This window comes from Aquarana catesbeiana, linkage group LG03, assembly GCF_042186555.1.
Source record: "Aquarana catesbeiana isolate 2022-GZ linkage group LG03, ASM4218655v1, whole genome shotgun sequence".
In the NCBI taxonomy this organism is placed as follows: domain Eukaryota; kingdom Metazoa; phylum Chordata; class Amphibia; order Anura; family Ranidae; genus Aquarana; species Aquarana catesbeiana.
The window spans coordinates 439,517,910-439,540,398 of NC_133326.1; the positions used below are offsets into that span (position 1 = coordinate 439,517,910).

The 22,489-nt window shown below is 42.3% G+C and overlaps 1 protein-coding gene across 2 annotated transcripts in view; it reads left to right on the top strand.

Moving 5' to 3' along the window:
• Positions 1-22,489, top strand: part of CAMLG (calcium modulating ligand) — a 179,181-nt gene that overhangs the window by 146,821 nt on the left and 9,871 nt on the right. The window contains exons 4-5 of one of the 2 annotated variants that reach the window (XM_073620803.1): positions 371-598; positions 4,938-5,064. The exons of the other annotated variant lie outside the window; for it this stretch is intronic. Of the exons in view, the coding sequence (XP_073476904.1) occupies positions 371-598; positions 4,938-4,955 (246 nt within the window). The 3' untranslated portion in view covers positions 4,956-5,064. Of the gene's footprint in view, positions 1-370; positions 599-4,937; positions 5,065-22,489 lie in introns of those variants that run through there. 2 annotated transcript variants of the gene reach the window in all.

A 22,489-nucleotide genomic window follows, 5' to 3' on the forward strand; every position in this document is an offset into this window, starting at 1 on the left:
GAATTTGCAGAGTTGCTCCAAAAAAATGATGGAGCTCCTATGCAAACATTATGCTGCCGAGTTGTCCCTTATAGATAAGGAAATTGAGAAGCTATACCTTGACAATTCAGCAATTGTCACGGATGGCCTTTTTCCCACACGTGAAAATGAACTCAAAACAAATTTAGAGATTTATGTAACAGAAGTTTTAAAAACAAAGGAAAAAAAATACATTAGAGACAAACTAGCGTATGACAATAAACAAGCCTATAATTGGTCATCAAATAATTATAGAAGGAAAAAACGCAATAATCAAAAACGTCAAACTAAACAGGCAAATAGTGAACCCAGTGACTCTGATTCATCTTTTTCCTCTGTTTCTTCACTACAGGCACAAGAATTCACTCGGCTCACCAGAACTCAGGATTCATCGAATTCTAAACACTCTAGAGAAAATGCACCTACGGGTACAGTTAGACGTACGCCTAACCCTAGGACACCTATAGTCACTCGAGCGGGTGCGAATAAAAGTTCACTCGCCAGCGCACCGACACATTCTGAACCTCTTCTTAATACTTGCACTACTACTTGCGCACCAACCACTGGTTCATGCACCGCGGTAAGTAATGTTAACACTTTTCCCTCGCAACAGGATTTTCGTCCTGCCCCGATCTTCACACAGACGATGTCGGATCCCAAAAGAACCATGAGTTCGGACTTGGGGAACCCCAAACCCCAGAAAGCCAACTCGAGGTGATCAATATCTCCTCCTGCCCTCTGTCGGCAGAAGAAATTTCCGTATTACAACTGGGTCTTACCTTTTGCCCTACGCGAAATGTGGACCCTTTTGAATTGATAAAAGATCTTAATCTATTCTCGAGGAAACTCATGTTTAAAATTCTTTATGATAGGCCACCTCCATCCATCCAGAGCTCTTCTCTGGACAACCCTCTCTGGAAGGACATGTCCATTAATGATATTAAGGCTATGGAGGACCTAATGGAGCTGTGGGAGGAGGGGGGGATCAATGAAACAGACCTACTCGAGGCCCTTGCCCTCGAAACGGCTGTCGACCCCCCACCTCCATTGGTCCATCCTCACCTTTCGATAACTGCCACACCCCGTAACTGTAAACCTAAATCCTCCAAGTTCCCTGCCCTGCAAGGCAATCCCAACGTATGGGCGTTTACTAACCAAGTCACCAAGGAGATTATGAATACCAAATGGAGAAACATTTCCCAAACCAATTTGACTCCCTCTCAAATTAATGCCTTGAAATCCCTACAATCAAATCAAAGCATTATTATTAAGCCTGCCGATAAGGGTGGTAACCTAGTGGTGATGGACAGTGGCCAATACGAGTCTATGGTGTTGGCCATTGTCCAGAACCATGAATGGTACCGGAAGGTATCATCAACTCACGTTACTTTAACCAATAATCGTTACCAACACCTAATAGGCTCGGCTTATCACAGTGGTCTTATTAATAAGTCCACCTGGGAGTTTCTAAATGTTACATCTCCGAGAATACCCACAATGTATGCTCTCCCTAAAATTCATAAGAGTCAGACCAAACCCCCAGGCCGCCCGATTGTCTCTGGTAATGGCAGTCTCACTGAGACAGCCAGCCAATTGATTGATGACTTCCTGAGGCCCCACGTCGAGGGTTTGGTGTCCTACCTTCAGGACACCAATGACCTGCTACGCGCCCTCGATGGGATATCCCTTCCCGGGGACGCGTGGCTGGTAGCCCTCGACGTGGAGGCCTTATACAACTCTATTCCCCACCAACAGGGGGTGGAAGTTGTCAAAGACTTTCTCTTTCAAAATCATGAGATATCTTCTCAATACAATGAATTTATTTTGAAGTTGTTGCTGTTTGTCCTCTCCAATAACATCTTCCTATTTGGCGGATCCCACTACCTCCAGATACAGGGGGTGGCTATGGGGACCAAATGTGCCCCCTCCTATGCCAACCTGTATCTGGGGGGGTGGGAACTGGAATTATTTTCCAGAGATGACATGCAGCAATATATGGAACAAATCCCTCTATGGAGGAGATTTATTGACGACATTTTTTTTATATGGGTGGGTTCTAAAGATCTTCTTCTGTCTTTTTTGGAAAGCTTAAAAATTAATAGATTTAATCTCAAATTCACCGTTGAATTTAGTCAATCCAGTTTGACCTTTTTGGATACCCAAATTATAGTCAAACCTGATGGTAACATCAGAACAACTTTATACCGTAAACCTTCTGCGGGCAATTCCCTGCTGCACGCCACCAGTTCCCACCCAGTTCCTCTTATCACGAGCGTGCCCTATGGGCAATATCTACGAGCAAAACGCAACTGCAGTGATGAGTCTGACTTCGAAAGGGAAGCTAAATGTTTACGTTCACGCTTCCTTAACCGAGGATATAGCAAAAAATGCCTTAAAAAAGCATATCTCAGAGCTAAAAATCAAAATAGAGCCTCTCTTTTACATAACACCAGTTTTAAAAAATCGAATCCGGGTGTCAGGCTCATCACTACTTACTCTAGTCAACATCAACAAACACGTGATATCCTTAATAAGTATTGGTACTTATTAATGGGAGACGAAAAGGTGGCCAAACATCTAAATCCATATCCGGAGATTACTTTCAGACGTTGTCGATCCCTGAGAGATTCACTTGTACACAGCCATTATGAAAGCCACAGTGCAAAAATTAAAGAGGCTGATAGGGGAAGTAGACCTTGCCATCAATGCTCCTACTGCAGATATATTTTAGCTACTCGTAGTCTCTTGCTGCCCAATGGGCATATGTTCAAACCAAGATTTGCAGTAACATGTCAATCCATCGGTATAGTATACATTATGTTATGTGAATGTAAGATGTTTTATATCGGGAAGACAAAGAGACCCTTTTTCTGCCGTATTAGGGATCATGTTTCCCTTATACAGAAAAAAAGAATGGAGACCCCCATCAGTCGTCATGTCGGCCTGCAACATAACTTTGACGCTAATTGTTTACACTTTTTTGCCTTGGAACATATTCCTCCGGGTGTGAGAGGGGGAGACTATGACAGGCTCCTCCTCCAAAAGGAGGCACGCTGGATACACGAGTTGTCAGCTCTCCAGCATCCAGGCATGAACGATGCGTTCAGTTTTAAGTCATTTCTTTGAAAGCTGGGGCATCCCCAGCCTAGTCATGGCCGTGTTGTTCTTCCCCCCTTTTTCCATTTTTAGGCTTTCTATTCTTTGGTTGTCCAAATACAACACAACAGTGCAATTAAATAACAAAAAATATTCTTTGATTTCTTAAAAAATTCCTTTTGGTTTTTCTTTGTCTTTTCTTCTTTTTTCTTCTCTTTTTTTTTCCCTTTTTGTAGGTCATTAATTATATTTAGTATTTTCAATGCTGTACTGATTTGGCGCCACACATATGTTTAACCCATGTTAAAATATTAATTATATTCAGTATTTTCAACGCTGTACTGATATGGCGTCACATATATGTATAAGCTATGTTAAAATATCCAGCAATAACTAGATTATGACCATATACATTTTTGTATGTTATACTTGATATCATTGAATCTCCACTGATTTATTTGTGCTATACTCTTGCAGGCTGTTATTACAAACATCTACTAAGGATCTTTCAAAAAAAGTCCTTTTGTTCTTGTTTTTTTCAAAAAAACTTGCCTTTGTTTCCATTTTTTATGATTGGCAACAATTTCCCGGGAATATTCTCATATCGGGTTCATCTCTGTCAATTTAGACCACACGGACGCCCGGGGCACCCACCATTGGGGATGTAGAACCAATCGTCCCCAGGGTGGTGGCCCTATTGAATTGATTCTGGTTGCGGCATTAGATGGGGTGTTTTTTATATCTATAAATGATGCATATGAGCCTCTATTTAGAACTATTGGTTTTTGGATAGGCTGTATGCTTCAGCCTAGTTCTAGTTATTTATACCTTTCTCTTTCCCTCTACCAATATGGCGCTTTGGGCGCCCGGATGCTTCACAGGCTCAAAAAATCTATAGACATGCGCACTACGCTCTTGGTACGTTACGGACGTCTGAATGACGCCGCCGTGTTCCTCCTCCCCCCAGGTCATGACGCAGCCAGCCTCAACTAGCGTCCGCATCCCGGCGGCGAAATCAGACGCCGCCGCGATGGGGGTATATAAAGGCGGTCATACACCGCCCACTGTTCTGCTACCGGCGCTGTTCAATGGAGGCAGCGTGAAGCTCTCTCAAGCCTGCATGCCGGAATACTGCCCATAAAGTAAGTTCTCTCTCTCTGCAGCATTGCTGCCAGTTGACAGTAAGCTGCACTTGTGGAACCTTAATGGTCCTTTGTATTGTATTTTTCTTTCCACTCAGAAAATATCGCGGTTGGTTATCGTCTGTGTAGTCACCCATGACTAGTTTGATGAAACCAGGGTATCTAGCCTTATCCATCTGACTTACATTTACCGGGATACTTTTATGCTTTAGGTAAATACTTTTAATTGGTTCTACCTTAGATAATTTACCCCATAAATCAAACATGGATGTTTTGGAATTTGATTTCCCCTCTCCCATATCTCCTCCCCGATTAATTCCGAATTTGTTTTTTATATTTTTCAAAGGGCCATTATATAACTTTGTGTTCCCCTGTGGTCATACTATGGCAGCGATGTCCCTATATATATGTGAGAACTCCCCGGTTTGAAATCAGCACTAATCTGTTACTCTATTGGAATATTTATGTCGCTTTGATGCATTACAGCCTGGTAAGATATATAAACTTTGACTTCCCATATATATTAGAATTGTTTGGTCCCCAAACTTCTATTCATGTGTATGCATTTATATGTTCTGTATCAATCTCTGTTCTGATAAACCAGTTTATTCATTTACTGGATATATCTTTAATATGTTTAAACGCATGTATTGATTATTGTTTATTCTCCCATTATTATAGAGTCCACTACAATCATAGCCTGTAAACTCCTGAAGAAGCTCGTATTAGAGCGAAACATGTCGAGCGGCAGATTGTCATGGCACCTTTAAGTAGTTGCTTTATGTTGTATTGTCCAATGTGAATAATTTTGGGTGATATCATCTATGTCATATTGTTCTTAAAAGCATGTCCCACTCTCCATGTGAGACATAAATATTTTAATCTTAATTCAATAAAATTTTCATTTTTTTAATATGATTGTACAGAATTTGTGACTATATCTTTGATGTAAATAGCACCTTAAAAGTCCTCTTCCCCTTCCTTCGGGCAATTTAGCCCTTATTCCTTGTTTAGTACTTAAATTATAATACTGTATATGCAAAAGGTAAAAGATAAAAAAATTGTAATTAATAAATATAAAATATATATGTGAAGGTGTGTGTAAAGAGATGCAGTCAAATAGCATCAGCTGATGTGAATAATACCTGTCAAACAACACTGGTATAAATTGCAAACATATAAGCTAAATAAGTTGCTGTAAATGATATCCAATAAATTATTTAAACTGAGTGTCCATATGGAGTATTAGCCAATAGTGCCCCAAAAAATAAAATAAAAATAATAAAATCAGAAATCAGTGTCCATATAAAGTGACATAGTGCTTCCTTCAATAAGTGAACATTTTCCAGGGATAAGCAAAGAACGTGTTGACAAAAGTGACTGTGCTCTCCTCTTGTGCTTTCACTCACCAGAGCTCTTCACCCCTGCAGGGGTACAAGCGTGCAAAAAATATGATCCCAGTCTCAGACTTGCGATATCCCCCTGGTTTCCAGCTTTAGGGCAGGAAGGTCATCCACGGACGGAGGGGAAGGAGACTCCAGTATCCCCCCTCTACAGCGTAACTCCCGGCCAGATAGCCGCAAATCACATGTTCCTCTATAAATAGATGGTGCACAGCAATAATGCAGGTAGATGAATTCCCACGTCCGGAGGTCCACTAGATTAGATTGTGACCATGAGGTGACCCCAATCAAATGGGTCTCATTGCCCTCTTCAGTATGCAGTAAATCAGATGTGAAATGGATCTTTATTTGAGGCTAAGAATGGACTCTGCCTCTAAAGTGGAGCAGCAAGTCAGGGCTCACAGAAACCGCCAGAAAGACATGGAGGGTGCAAATCTGAATGATAAACTTATGGAATATATCCAGGGTAAAGCCAGAGGAACGGGGGACGTCCATCTCCCTCGTGGTGCCACAGCTTACCTGTAAAATCCTTTTCTTTGAAGTACATCACGGGACACAGAGGTCCCTGCCTTCTTTCTGGTATACACGTGTATTGCTTTGCTACAAAAACTGAGGTACTCCCAGTAGTGGGAGGGGTTATATAGGGAATGGACTTCCTGTCTTAGGGTGTGCCAGTGTCCATCACCTGAAGGTAGCCTATAACCCCCATAGTAACTATTATGGCTGTGTCCTGTGATGTACTTCAAAGAAAAGGATTTTACAGGTATGCTGTTTTAAAAATGACATCAATTTTGTTTGGGTGCAACGTTGCACGACGCGCAATTGTCAGTTAAAGCGACGCAGTGCCATATCGCAAAAAATAGGATTTTTATAGCAGCTTACCTGTAAAATCCTTTTCTTGGAGTACATCATGGGACACAGAGCACCATAGTAATTACTGTGTGGGTATATAGACACCTTCAGGTGATGGACACTGGTATACCCAATACAGGAAGTTCACTCCCTATATAACCCCTCCTCCTACCAGGAGTACCTCAGTTTGTGTAGCAAAGCAATATACTTAAACCCCAGAAAGAGGGGCGCGACCTCTGTGTCCCATGATGTACTCCAAGAAAAAGATTTTACAGGTAAGCTGTTTTAAAAATCCTATTTTCTTTATTGTTCATCATAGGACACAAAGCACCATAGTAATTATGTGGGACGTCCCATAGCAATGCTATTTGAGGGAAGGGAGAGACAACCTGTAGGGCACCCCCAGACTTGAGGACCTATACTGCTGCCTGCAGCACACTGCGCCCAAAGGCGATATCCTCATGCCTTCTTACATTCACCTGATAAGACTTGGTGAATGTATGTACTGAAGACCAAGTTGCGACCTTACCAATCTGAGCCATGGAGTCCTGGTGACGCGTTGCCCAAGAAGCACTAACCGACCAGGTAGAGTGCGCTTTGACTTGAAAAGGTGGAATCTTACCCCGTAAATCAGAAGTCTGAATTATAACTTGCCGAATCCACTTAGCGACAGTGGATTTCAACGCTGTCTGTCCTTTCTTAGGACCCTCTGGCAGTACAAATAAGACATCAGTCTTCCAAATCTGAGCAGTTGTCTTTAAATAGACTTTGACCGCTCTCACCAAATCAAGACAATGTAGTGACTTCTCTTCCCTGGAACATGGTTTTGGAAAAAATGATGGCAGGACAATATCTTGGTTCAGGTGAAAACCTGAGACCACTTTTGGCAAAAAATCCGGACGAGGGCGCAACATCACTCTGTCCTCATGAATAATCCCGTATGGCTCTTTACAAGAAAGAGCAGCCAATTCCGAAACCCTCCTTGCTGAGGATATAGCAGCCAAGAATACTAGCTTCCTTGTCAGAAGGACTAATGGCTGTTTTTGTAACACTGACAAAACTAAGTTCAAGTCCCAAGGGTTCAAAGGAGGTCTGACTGGCGGATTAAGCCGCATCACCCCTTGCATAAAACCCCGGACCAAAGAATGTGAAGCAAGCGGTCTTTGAAATAAGACCGATAAAACGGAGACTTGGCCCTTGATAGTACTCAAGGCAGAAAGGCAAGAATGCTGCTTATGATTTCCAAGGGTGCCAACCCTTGGATTCACACCAGGAAACATAAGCCCTCCAGACTCTATAATATATAGTTCTGGAAGCTGGCTTCCTTGCATTAATCAAGGTAGAGATAACTGACACGAAAGCCCACGTTTCTTCAGAATGTGGGTTTCAATAGCCAAGCCGTTAAATTTAGAGTTCGTAAGGTAGGATGGAATATCAGCCCATGTGAGAGTAGGTCTGGCCGTAGTGGAAGGGACCATGGATCCTCCACCGCCACCTTTACGATTTTTGCATACCAGGGCCTTCTGGGCCACACTGGACCTACCAGAATTACTAGCTTACTTTCCAGCTTGATCCTGCAAAGAAGTCGTGGCAGCAACTGAATAGGGGGGAATGCATAAATCAGTGAGAACTGATCCCACAGGGTCACCAACGCATCTGTTCTGCATGCGAGTGGATCCCTTGTCCTGGACACAAACTTGACCAACTTCATGTTGAATCTGGACGCCAAAAGATCTACATCCGGAGTCCCCCATCTTTGGTAAACAGCCCAAAAAATGTCGGGGTGAAGGGACCATTCCCCTGGGAATAACCGCTGGTGACTCAAATAGTCCGCCTGCCAATTCTCTACTCCCGGAATGAAGACTGCCGATTAGGCACGAAACGTTCCTCTGCCCAAGTTAGAATATGGTTTACCTCTCTCTGTGCTGAGAGACTTTTGGTGCCCCCTTGGTGATTAATATAGGCCACAGCTGTGGCATTACCGGATTGAATCCTGACAGGACAATCCCGTAACCTGATGTCCAGGCCTTCAAAGCCAGGCGCACTGCCTGAATCTCTAGGATGTTGATGGGCAAGGCTCTTTTGGTTCTTGACCACTGTCCCTGGACAGTTATCTTTTCTAACACTGCTCCCCAGCCTGAAAGGCTGGCATCTGTCGTTACCACCTTCTAGATAACTGGTCTGCAGGATTTTCCTTTCAGCAGATTCTGGGTTAGGACCAACCAACTGAGGCTTTGGGTCACCCTTGGGGACAGCCGCATTGGCAAGTCTAAAACTTGAATTGTTTTGTTCCAAACAGACAGGATACTGTTTTGCAACAGTCTCGAATGGAACTGGGCATAGGGAACCGCTTTGAATGAAGCCACCATCATTCCTACAACCTCATGCAAAGGCGAATGGAGGGATCTCCTTTTGACCTGACCATCCGCACCAGCTCTCTTATGGAATTGATCTTTGCTTGAGGCAAGAACACCTTTTTCTGGGCTGTGTCTATGATCAGACCCAAGTACCCCAGCCTTTTTAGCGGTTTTAAGGAAGACTTCTCTAGGTTGAGAATCCAACCTAGACTTTCCAGGTAACTGGTTGTAATGCGCACGCTTTGCTCCAAACGAGCCACCGACTGGTCTATTAGCAATAGATCGTCCTAGTATGCCAAGACTGTTATGCCCTGTGCCCTTAACCTGGCTAGAGGTGGGGCCAGGACTTTTGTAAACACCCGGGGTTCTGTAGCTAGCCCAAAGGGCAAGGCTACAAACTGGAAATGCTACTGTTCTACCTCGAACCGCAGAAACCTTTGGTGAGCGAGAAATATAGGGACATTCAGATATGCATCCCTGATGTCGATAGACTCCAGAAGTTCTCCTCCTTGTAGGATAGAAACCACTGACCTGATCGACTCCATGCAAAAGGAGTGGATCTTCAGGGACTGATTTAGATTCTTTAGATCTAGAATGGGTCTGACATCTCCATTCGGTTTTGGTACTGTAAAGAGGTTTGAATAAAGCCCCAAACCTTGCTATTTTGTGGGGATTTGTATGATCACCCTCTGAGCCATTAATCGGTCTAGTGCCCGAAACAGAGATTGCCTTTTCCATGGATCTTTGGGAACGTTTGTCCTCAGGAAACAAGACAGTGGAAAGTCCCGAAATTCCAGTTTGTACCCTAGAGTTACCGTGGAGATGACCCATCTGTCCTGAATTTCCTCTTGTCACACTTCTGAAAACTGCAGAAGTCTTCCCCCCACCGTGGCGAGGGGGGGCACCTCTTCATAATGAGACTTTAGAATTCTGTTTTGCAGGTCTCCGGCCCCAGGACTTCTATTGAGCCTGGGCCTGACCCTGACCCTGAGGTTTTCCTCTAGAGTCTGACGGTGGCGGCCGTCGCCACTACCTAGAGGCGGAAGCCCCTGGCGCAGGAGAAAGAGTCCGCTTAAATGAAGGGCATTTATACTTTTGACTGGCAAAAGAGTACTTTTCCTACTGGAAATTGTTTGGATGTATTTGTCCAAATCATCCCCAAATAGCCGATTCCAATTTTTTAACCACAGGATTCTACGCGTGTGTACTAGCACAAGCGCAAGGCGGAATGCCTGGTGAATAGAATCTTTAATGGCGTCTATGGCAAAACATAATGTTTTTGGTAGATCTATAGAAAGATAGAAAAGGACCACGCTTAGGATAATGAAAGAAGGTTGCTGCCTCCCCTAATAGGGCTCCCCTAAGGGGGCTCTAGATAATGGCAAACAAACAAAAAATGGGTTTAAGTGGCGCTACCTAATAACTAAGGGCACAGGTTAAAAGAAAATGGGGCTGTGCCTAGAGTATATAGTATACAGCAGAACTCGGCACCTGCTATCCCAGCCTAAAATATAAAAACAGGCCCTCCTAATGGGGGTACTTCTTGTGAGTGTGTACAGGTGTATGAGTGTAAATGGCATACGCCCTTAAAATAACGTGTGGGTGAGCTGATATGCACAGTAACTCCTTGATGGAGTTACCCAAACTGTGGCCTGGTGGTTCCTAATTAATGTACATAAGCGTGAAATATCAACTAAAATAAATGAGTAAATGTGAAACATATGCAATCCTACCATTAAAATGATATACTATGCAAGTGTAGGTATAAAGTGTCCCACCTATTCAAAGGTACCAGAGCGTGCATGTAGACAATCATACAAATGAAAAATGTGCAAGTGTTGCTACCAACATGCAACAGGTAAGTAATATAATGCAGAGTGAAAAGTATACAAGAACCATAAAACAAAAATAAAAATGTGGCAAATACTCAAAAAAAAAAAACAATAAACATATAATGCAAAAATTGTGGCGGAATTCCAAAAATCAGAACGCCACCGAAAAAAATGTATAAGTCTGTATATATAAGTGAAAAATATATAACAGTTCCCCTATAATAGTCAGGCTGTGTACATATAGCAGAAACCATCAACAGATGACTTGAGTGCTTGTAGTATTTCCAGGCGACTTGTGTGCTCCCCCTCAAGGGTCCCTACTCACCGGATCCAGTCACCCCTGCAGGGGTAGTGCGCATGTAGTTACTCTCTGTTTTAGCCGGTTCAGCCAGGTGTCTGCTATGAGTCCCAGAAGCGTCCCTTTGGTTCCAGATAGGATGGGTATGACCATAAATATATTCCTCATGTAAGAAAGAGATTGGCTCCCATAGTGTAGTAAAATATAAATTTGTCCATTTATTAAAAGTTAAAACCTAGATAAAACCAGCATACAAGTCCAAACAGCGTGTGTGTCTACAGCCAGCTTCAATGGCTGGCGGTTAGCAGGCCATAGACAAAGATAAGGGTAAGAGCCAAGAAAGGGGACAGCAGCGACCCGCTGCGCTCCACCCTCTCGAGTAATGCTTTTGGTAGTTTGGCCGTATCCCAGGCTTGTTGTGCAGGAACCCCTTTAAGGGCCTGTCTAAATTGGTCCTTTATGGATTGACAGATGCCTACTGCAGCGACTGCAGGCTGAGTAACGGCACCTGCCAAGGAAAAAGAGAACTTTAACAGGAATTCCAACCTCTTATCTGTTGGAACCTTAAGCATTTGTGCATTGTCTACTGGACAAGTTAGTCTTCTTATTCACACTGGAATACGCAGCGTCAACTGCTGGTACATTCCATCTTTTGGTGAATTTCTCCTCCATGGGATTGAGAACTGAGAATCTCTTTGGAGGGAGAAAATGCTTATCCGGGTGATCCCATTCAGCATAAATAAGCTTTTCTAGTAATGCATGGAAAGGAAATGCATGCAAAGGCTGTGAAGAGTTTAAAGAACCCAAGGAAGAAACCAAATTTTTAGCAGACTCCGTTAGGGGTAGCATGAAAGTAGAACGAACCATCTCCGTTAGATTGTATCAGCAATTTCTCAGATTGTGAGGCTGAAAAGGGTTCATTTACCGTTGTTTCCTCTGCAGAGGAGTCATCGGTTTGTCTTTCCTCCTGATCGCCTGAGGGGTAACACCTAATCCTGTACCCACTGTTCCTTTTGCAAAGGGTCTAAGGTGGTGGAGGGGGATCTAACGCGCTTCCTATCCATTTGAATAGAGGATGCGATAAAAGCCACTAATCTTCCTTCTAGGCCCTGCAAGGCGGAGGAAAAGGCATCTTCAGTCACGTATACAGGAGCTGAGATGAGAGAAGCAGCTGCACCACCAATTTGTTCCAATGACTCACCCTGGCTTGCCATATCTGGTATTTCAGGCAAGGATGACCATGTGGAGACACGACTGGAGTTCCTAATGCCTGGGGGTGGAATTTTTGGTACCTTTTTGGTCTTAGTGGTGTTTTTTTGGTACTCATAGTCCTAAGCACAAAAGCAGAGGCACTATTTAATTGCACTAATTGCTGAACATAGTCTGACAGTATAATGTCACTATATAAGTTCAGCCTAGTGCTGGGAAAAATGTCCTTCCCGTATTAGGAATGCCACTTGCAGCCCTTACGTGCCCCACCACTCCTAAGTCTCGAATGTAGCCTGCTTGCTCCTCCTCGCTATCAGCCGAGGAGTGACTGTTCCAGCTGATCCTTTAGCCTGTGCTTGTGTCGTGTGGTCGCTACATGGAGCCTCGCCTAGGCCTCGCCCCCTTTGTTAACCCGCCCCCTCCTTTTCGTTTGCGGGGGGGAGAGGCAGAGCCCAATGACCCAAGCAGGCAGAGGAAAAAACATACGGAGCATAACTCAGGACCTCCGCACCCCCGTGGAGGGGGGTAGGGGGTATTGCAAGGGGAGTACAACAACTGCTGATTCCCTAACCCTTCTGGTCCCTTCAGGGGGGAGAAAAGCATGGCAGATCTCTTACCTTAAGCGGAATCCCCCTGTGCAAGCTGCTGCGGCCACACACAGACTTATGCCCCGTACACACGGTCGGACATTGATCGGACATTCCGACAACAAAATCCTAGGATTTTTTCCGACGGATGTTGGCTCAAACTTGTCTTGCATACACGGTCACACAAAGTTGTCGGAAAATCCGATCATTCTGAACGCAGTGACGTAAAACACCTACGTCGGGACTATAAACGGGGCAGTTCTGAGCATGCGTGGCACTTTGTGCGTCGGATTTGTGTACACATGATCGGAAATTCCGATAACGGATTTTGTTGTCGGAAAATTTTATAGCCTGCTCTCAAACTTTGTGTGTCGGAAAATCCGATGGAAAATGTGTGATGGAGCCTACACACGGTCGGAATTTCCGACAACAAGGTCCTATCACACATTTTCTGTCGGAAAATCCGACCATGTGTACGGGGCACTACACTGAGCTGAACTGACAACAGATTAAGGCATGTGCATATACTCCCTCTAGTGAAGACTTAAGGCATGACAACATTTTTCCCCTAAAGAAGAAAACTCTAGGTGGACTTTTTAGTTCCTAGGTTTCTTCCCTTACCTTATCCCCGCCGCAGGATTTGCTGATTTAACAACCTTCACCCATCACGGCGGGCTGCGTTTAGCAAACCTTCAAGGACTGGGCCCCTTTTTTTCAGGGTTCCACTCCCTTGGACATGTAAAAGCACCCCGCCAGGAAAAAACTTTAGGTAATGTAGCATGACCGAAGGTTCCGGGGTCCAGCCCTGCAAAGAGAGGCGTTACAGCAAAACCTCGTGCTTTGTATACGAGGCCCGGGTACCATCCACTTTGGCCTCAGTGGCACTTTGGATGGATCCGGTCTATGGAGGCTATTTAAATCGAGCAACGATTCCTCCTGGAGCTCCTCAGAGCACATCTTCACTCGTGACCAACACCTTAAGCACTGGTGAAAAAACGGAGGTACTCCCGGTAGGAGGAGGGGTTATATAGGGAGTTAACTTCCTGTATTGGGTATACCAGTGTCCATCGCCTGAAGGTGCCTATATACCCACATAGTAATTACTATGGTGCTCTGTGTCCCATGATGTATGATAAAGAAAGTGCTCTGGTCAGGAAGGGGGTAAGTTCTTCCGGGGCTGAAGTGGTTAATGTTGCCTTGATAAGAGGCAGCTTACAAAGTCCACTCCAGATGGTATTTAGTGCTGGAGTGCCTATCAAAAATGTAACCAGGCGCCTTGACTACCTGTTTCAGATGTTGTTGCGATTTGGCTCACCGTTGCATGTGTGGTGGTCGTGCCCAAAGTTCGTCATTTTTGGATGAGGGTTCACTCATTTATTTTTTCAGTCACGATGGTCAACATTGGGGCCGAAACAACTAATCGATCATTAAAATAGTTGTCAACTATTTTCATAATCGATTAATCGGCCAGCTGATTATTTGGCCTGCATACAGAATGCATTATTTGTTTACATATCAGGAAATACAGTGCAGCACACGTACAGCTTAGTACACCGTCCATACATGTCAAGACACAGTGCGGCCCACGTTCTGGTTTCAAACTACCCCACTGGTAATTTGGATATATATCTTTTGTGGCCCCCCAACGAATCCCCGAGCGCCGCGGGGGCCACAAAATAATTATACCCATATTTATCGGTGCCTCGGAGGGGACAGGGAAGGGGCGGGACGAGTGCCGACAGATTACATACAGGAGAATCTCCTGTTTACTTGGCAGCTTCTGTAATAGGAAGTCCCGTCTCCTGGGCTGGCATTGGAAGATTGTTCTCTCTATCATAAGAGGTGGAACTTTGTAATAAAGAGGCCGCCGAGTGAACGAAGATTCTCCTGTATGTAATCTGTCAGCGCTCATCCCCCCCCCCCCCGTCTCCTCCGACGCTGCAAATGGGCATGGATCAGGCTGCACCGATGGCACTGGTGAGGCTGCTTTTATCAGTGGTAAAGTGTCCTTCGCGCTAAAAGGATAATATAGTGTAAAACAATGGTAGTAATTAATTGCAGCAAAATCGAAGTGTTCACAACAACACAATATAGTATAGTATCAAAAGAAGTGATTTTCCGTCAATATTCTAATATGTAGAAAGTGAAATGGGTCCTAATAGTGTATTGGATTGGATGTTCTATGTTCAATCCGATGTTCATCGGATTGGATGTTCTATACTGATTTAAATAGCGAAAAAAACGTAAGTTTTAAAGCCGCCATCTTGGTTGTGGTCAATGTTTAGTAGATGAAGCGGTCATTTTGCCTTAGACCCGGAAGTTTTAATGTCGTCCCTTTTTTTGTGGATAAAGCCTGATCTTTCTTTATTAAGTGTGTATTTATGGACACTGCCATCTTTTTGGTGGAGAGCTCTTAGAATAACAAAAAGTTATTTCACCGATAGCCTATTTGTATTCAAGATAATGTAAAATCGTGATTAAAAAATATAAAAAGACTAGTTAATGTACTTTATTAAAACTAGTATTATTTAACGTGGCAATGTTAAGATATTTGGCAATGTTTAATGTAAACCGAGTATTATTAAATGTGGCAAGAGTTATTCATAATAAAAATGCCGCGCTGCTAATTAAAAATGAAGTAATAGTGTGGGATTAATTAATAGTTTTAGTCACTATTTTCTGCCCTTCTAGGCTGATGTTCAAATCCAGGAAGTCCACTTCTTTTTCATCTATTTTCCATATCAAGCTAATGTTTTTGTTGTTCATATTTAATTTATTTAGGAATGTTCCCAGGGAGCTTCTGTCTCCATTCCAGACTATGACTAAGTCGTCTATATACCTTTCTATATAGGGAGAGTTTTACCCTTGCCGAAATTGCTATGCATGTCGACATGCGCAAAAATTCCAGGGAAAACGTAAAGAATTTATAGCTACCAGCACAGGACAAACTTATAGCATTAGGGATTTTATAGGATGCCACACTGAGGGAGTAGTCTATATATTACAATGCAGCTGCAACCTCCAATATGTAGGCCGAACAAAAAGAGCACTCAAAGTAAGGATACAGGAACACGTCCAAAACATTAAATCTGGCTTCCCCAAACATAATGTCTCGAGACGTTTTTCCCAAGTTCACAATAAAGACTCCACACATCTCCAATTTTGGGGAATATAAAAATACAAAAAATCTTGGAGAGGAAACCATATGGTTAGAAGTATTCGTCAAAAGGAATCCAAATGGATTCATACCTTGCGGACTCTTGTACCTAGAGGCCTGAACGTAGAGTTTGATTTAAATTGTTTTTTGTGTAACTTTTAATACAATTATTTTAATCATTATCCTCCTACATAACTTATCTTAGCCCCCTTCATTGATTTTATTTAATAGGATATATTAACCTACCCCTTTCATTCTGATGTCTACTGTTATGGACCTATAAACATATACATATTCTATTTATGTTTAGGAGAATTTCTCGATTGTCGATTTTTTTACATTAGCACTATAGAATATATTCTTATTTGCCGTCTGCAAGATGTATATGTAATATTTAATAATATATTTCTATTTAATATTTTTAACTGTAGTATTGGTAGTTTTTCAGGGCACTCTCATACCTTTTCCTTATTTGCATGGTAAAATTAGCCCTTTTTAATGTATGTGGGACAATTGATCCCACACTATTCATTTTTAATTATCAGCGCAGCATTTTTATTATATCTAACTATTGCCACATTTAATAATACTTGTTTGCATTAAACATTGCCAAATATCTTAACATTGCCACGTTAAATAGTACTAGTTTTAATAAAGTACATTAACTAGTCTCTTTATATTTTTTTTAATCACGATCTTATATTATCTTGAATACAAATAGGCTATCGGTGAAATAACTTTTTGTTATTCTAAGAGCTCTCCACCAAAAAGATGTGGCCGCGTCCATAAATACACACTTAGTAAAAAAAAATCAGGCTTTATCCACAAGAAAATGGACGACATTAAAACTTCCGGGTCTAAGGCAAAATGACCGCTTCATCTACTAAACATTGACCACAACCAAGATGGCGGCTTTAAAACTTCAGTTTTTTTTCCCTATTTAAATCGGTATAGAACATCCAATCAGGTTCCCCAGATGAAGACACGTGATCGTGTCGTAACGCGTAGGGAGTGGCCGGAGCGATACGCACATCAGGAAGACAAGTGAGAGGGCGCTGAGAACGCCAGATTGTCATTTTATTCACTCTGCCTTTTTATCTGTCACAAATGTAAGAGTCCAATTTTAGACACTTAATAAACATCCCCCTATTGTTTAAACGTTATCACACTAGTGGAGGCCTCTCTTTCTCTTTTTTTTTTTTTTTTCCCCCTTTCTCCCCCGCCACTGGGGTGGCAATATTGGAGCATTTTCAGGAGATATCGATGGAGGAATTCAAGAGAGAGACCCACGGGCTTCACTGAAAGAATCCATCAACAACCACATCTATATATTCGTCATCCTTAATGCCAATATTTACCAGCTTGAAGCTGAGAGTTCTGAGAGACCACACTTAGAAGTCACTATATGGAATCTTTATGGGTTATTTAACCCTATTACATCACTAGCCAGTCACTCAATAGAAGATCTTCAGTCATCTATAATTCCACACACAAGAGACTTTTTATGCAGTATTGGATGTGTTATATGGACAATAATGTTTCCAGTATTCATTATATATATATATATATATATATATATATATATATATATATATATATATTAATTTTTTTTATTATTATTATTTAAACATAATTTTTTTCTCTTAGATTTTTTTTTTTTGATTTAACCCTTCACTGTTGCTACATTATCACATTTTAGTGAATTTTTTGCACACGTTTTATCTCTTATTTTGTGATGACTTTCAGCATTTGCTTTATGTGAGATTATTATGTCCCTATAGTGAGTGTTCATATATCACACAGTTCACCTGATTGTTGTTTACAGATTGTTTTACCCCTAGTGCACTGCACGTACACTATTAGGACCCATTTCACTTTCTACACATTAGAATATTGCGCAAAATCACTTCTTTTGATACGAGGCTGCTTTCATGGCACTGGTGAGGCTGCAAATGGGGACTGATTAGGCTGCATTGATGGGCACTGACCCTTATTTTGCTTCACAGTTCTTTATTTAAAATTGTAATTTATTTCCTGAAACTTCCCTCTTAAAGTGAAGGTGTGTGTTATACACCGATAAATACAGTATATCCAAATAACATGCCCAAGCTCATCCTTAATCCTGAGCGGTGCTCGGGGATTTGTTGGGGGCCACAAAAAAGATAGATCGATCTATCTATCTCCAAATAACACGCCCGAGCTCATCTCTTCACCACACACAGCCACAGACGCAAGAGAATTCTTGTTGGGCAGTGTATTAGTGCTTGGACGAACACACTTAGACCGAATTTTAATGGTTTAGAGAATGTCAGGCAAAATGGTCGGCCCTCACGCATGTTCACTTCATCAAATCTGGCCCTTTTTGAAAAAAGTTTGGACACCCCTGCTATAGGGGCACTCTATACTATACTTTGCAGCTTGCTATAGGGGCAAGCCAGAAGCGTTGGTGGGGGACCCCAAAAGAGAATCAGGGCTGCTCTGTGCAAAAAACATTACACAGAGCAGGTTAGTTTAACAGGTTTGTTTAACCACTTCAGCCCCGGAAGGATTTACCCCCTTCCTGACCAGAGCACTTTTTACAATTTGGCACTGCGTCGCTTTAACTGCTAATTGGATACAGCATTGCATGACCGCGCAAACGAAATTTGCGTCCTTTTCTTCCCACAAATAGAGCTTTCTTTTGATGGTATTTGATCACCTCTGCCGTTTTTATTTTTTGCGCTATACACATTTTAGGCCAAAATGTATTCGGCCACATGTCTTTGGTAAAAAAAATGTCAATAAGTGTATATTTATTGGTTTGCGCAAAAGTTATAGCGCCTACAAACTAGGGTACATTTTCTGGAATTTACACAGCCTTTAATTTATGACTGCCTATGTCGTTTCTTGAGGTGCTAAAATGGCAGGGCAGTACAAAACCCCCACAAATGACCCCATTTTGGAAAGTAGACACCCCAAGGAAATTGCTGAGAGGCATGTTGAGCCCATTGAATATTAATTTTTTTTGTCCCAAGTGATTGAATAATGACAAAAAAAAAAAAAAATTACAAAAAGTTGTCACTAAATGATATATTGCTCACACAGGCCATGGGCATATGTGGAATTGCACCCCAAAATACATTTAGCTGCTTCTCCTGAGTATGGGGATACCACATGTGTGGGACTTTTTGGGAGCCTAGCCGCGTACGGGGCCCCGAAAACCAATCACTGCCTTCAGGATTTCTAAGGGCGTACATTTTTTATTTTACTCCTCACTACCTATCACAGTTTTGAATGCCATAAAATGCCCAGATGGCATAAACCCCCCCCCCCCCAAATGACCCCATTTTGGAAAGTAGACACCCCAAGCTATTTGCTTTGAGGCATGTTAAGTCCATGGAATGTTTTATATTTTGACACAAGTTGCGGGAAAGTGACAAATGTTTTTTTTTTTTTTTTTTGCACAAAGTTGTCACTTAATGATATATTGCTCACACAGGCCATGGGCATATGTGGAATTGCACCCCAAAATACATTTAGCTGCTTCTCCTGAGTATGGGGATACCACATGTGTGGGACTTTTTAGGAGCCTAGCCACGTACGGGGCCCCGAAAACCAATCACCGCCTTCAGGATTTCTAAGGGCGTGAATTTTTGATTTCACTCTTCACTGCCTATCACAGTTTCGGAGGCCATGGAATGCCCAGGTGGCACAAACCCCCCCCAAATGACCCCATTTTGGAAAGTAGACACCCCAAGCTATTTGCTGAGAGGCATGGTGAGTATTTTGCAGCTCTCATTTGTTTTTGAAAATAAAGAAAGAAGAAAAAAAATTTTTTTTTTCTTTTTTCAATTTTCAAAACTTTGTGACAAAAAGTGAGGTCTGCAAAATACTCACTATACCTCTCAGCAAATAGCTTGGGATGTCTACTTTCCAAAATGGGGTCATTTGGGGTTTTTTTTTTTGCCACCTGGGCATTCCATGGCCTCCGAAACTGTGATAGGCAGTGAAGAGTGAAATCAAAAATTTACGCCCTTAGAAAGCCTGAAGGCGGTGCTTGGTTTTCGGGGTCCCGTGCGCGGCTAGGCTCCCAAAAAGTCCCACACATGTGGTATCCCCGTACTCAGGAGAAGCAACAGAATGTATTTTGGGGTGTAATTTTACATATTCCCATGGCATGTTTGAGCAATATATCATTTAGTGACAACTTTGTGCAAAAAAAAAAAAATTGTCTCTTTCCCGCAACTTGTGTCACAATATAAAATATTCCATGGACTCGACATGCCTCTCAGCAAATAGCTTGGGGTGTCTACTTTCCAAAATGGGGTCATTTGGGGGGGTTTTGAACTGTCCTGGCATTTTATGCACAACATTTAGAAGCTTATGTCACACATAACCCACTCTTCTAACCACTTGAATACAAAGCCCTTTCTGACACTTTTTGATTACATGAAAAAATTATTTTTTTTTGCAAGAAAATTACTTTGAACCCCCACACATTATATATTTTTTTAAAGCAAATGCCCTACAGATTAAAATGGTGGGTGTTTCATTTTTTTTTTTTCACACAGTATTTGCGCAGCGATTTTTCAAACGCATTTTTTGGGGAAAAAACACACTTTTTTAAATTTTAATGCACTAAAACACTATATTGCCCAAATGTTTGATGAAATAAAAAAGATGATCTTAGGCCGAGTACATGGATACCAAACATGACATGCTTTAAAATTGCACACAAACGTGCAGTGGCGACAAACTAAATACATTTTTAAAAGCCTTTAAAAGCCTTTACAGGTTACCACCTTAGATTTACAGAGGAGGTCTACTGCTAAAATTACTGCCCTCGATCTGACCTTCGCGGTGATACCTCACATGCATGGTGCAATTGCTGTTTACATTTGACGCCAGACCGACGCTTGCGTTCGCCTTAGCGCGAGAGCAGGGTGGACAGGGGTGCTTTTTTTTTTTTTTTTTTTTTCTTTATTATTTTTTTGCTTTTTTATCTTATTTTTAAACTGTTCCTTTCATATTTTTTTTTTTTAAAATCATTTTTATTGTTATCTCAGGGAATGTAAATATCCCCTATCATAGCAATAGGTGGTGACAGGTACTCTTTTTTTGAAAAAATTAGGGTCTATTAGACCCTAGATTTCTCCTCTGCCCTCAAAGCATCTGACCACACCAAGATCGGTGTGATAAAATGCTTTCCCAATTTCCCAATGGCGCTGTTTACATCCGGCAAAATCTAAGTCATAAAATGCTCGTAGCTTCCGGTTTCTTAGGCCATAGAGATGTTTGGAGCCACTCTGGTCTCTGATCAGCTCTATGGTCAGCTGGCTGAATCACCGGCTGCATTCTCAGGTTCCCTGTTGAGACAGGAGAGCCAGAGAAAAACACGGAAGACGGTGGGGGGGGGGCATTCCCTCCCACTGCTTGTAAAAGCAGTCTAGAGGCTAATTAGCCACTAGGATTGCTTTTACATGAAAGCCGACCGCTGGCTGAAAAGAATGATACCAAGATGATACCTAAACCTGCAGGCATCATTCTTATATAACCACTCAAAGTCGTGAATGGCGTACCCGAAGACAAAAAAATGGTTAACAATAAAGCACAGTAAACGGTAAAGTATAAAAAATTGCATACCTGAAAAGCAAACATGATAAAACATAATAACAATAAAACATTGCAGAATAGACTACAGTAAAAAAGAGCAGAACAATAGAGAGAGAATAGAGAGAGAGAGAACAATAAAACGACAACTAATTTTTTTTATTTTATATTTTTGTATGTGTTTTTTTTTTTTTTGGTTTTTTTTTTTTTACACTTTTTTTTTGTAACTAACTTTTATAACTGTAACCGGTTCCAGGTTCGGGTCTCTCAAAATGCGATGGCATCTTGGGAGACCCTGTGAAAGTGTGCCTAGTCTGTGCAGTGCTGTACCCTACGCTAATACTCAACTAGTGAATGGTAGCATTCAAAACATTCACCAATGCAAAGACCAGGATTGTCAGGACAGGAGGGACAATAATAGCGGGTGTCACGCCTATATCCGCGCTTGCTGCAGACACAACATCTTTTTTGGGGGGGTTCGTTGGGTAGGGGTACTCGGGAGGACATAAAGAAAATGCCTCTCATGCAGCCGACTGCATTTGGTTGGGGATGTGAATGGGGGAAGTACGGGCGCTGCAGAAGTGGTGGGTTCCCAATTAGGATTGGCGAATGCAGCAGGAAGGGCATTATGGGCACGACGGGCCTGTGTTTGTCTTTTTGGTGGCAGCGGGACACTACTTGTGCTTGCCACCTCACCAGCTTGAACTGCATTTATGGGACTCGCCACGTCACCAAGTGTTACTGCAGTGCTGGTTTGACTATGACCGGGGTGTACTAGGCCGCTGGTGCTTGCCAGTTCACCAAAACGCTACCAAAAAAACTGTTAGCGATCGCAGGGATCAGGCCTGACTCTGCGAACGCTGCAGTTATGCGTTTAGTGTTTTGTAAGTGACAGTGATCGATCGATACTGTACTTGGGTGGGCCAGGCTGGGCGGAGGGGCAAAACGC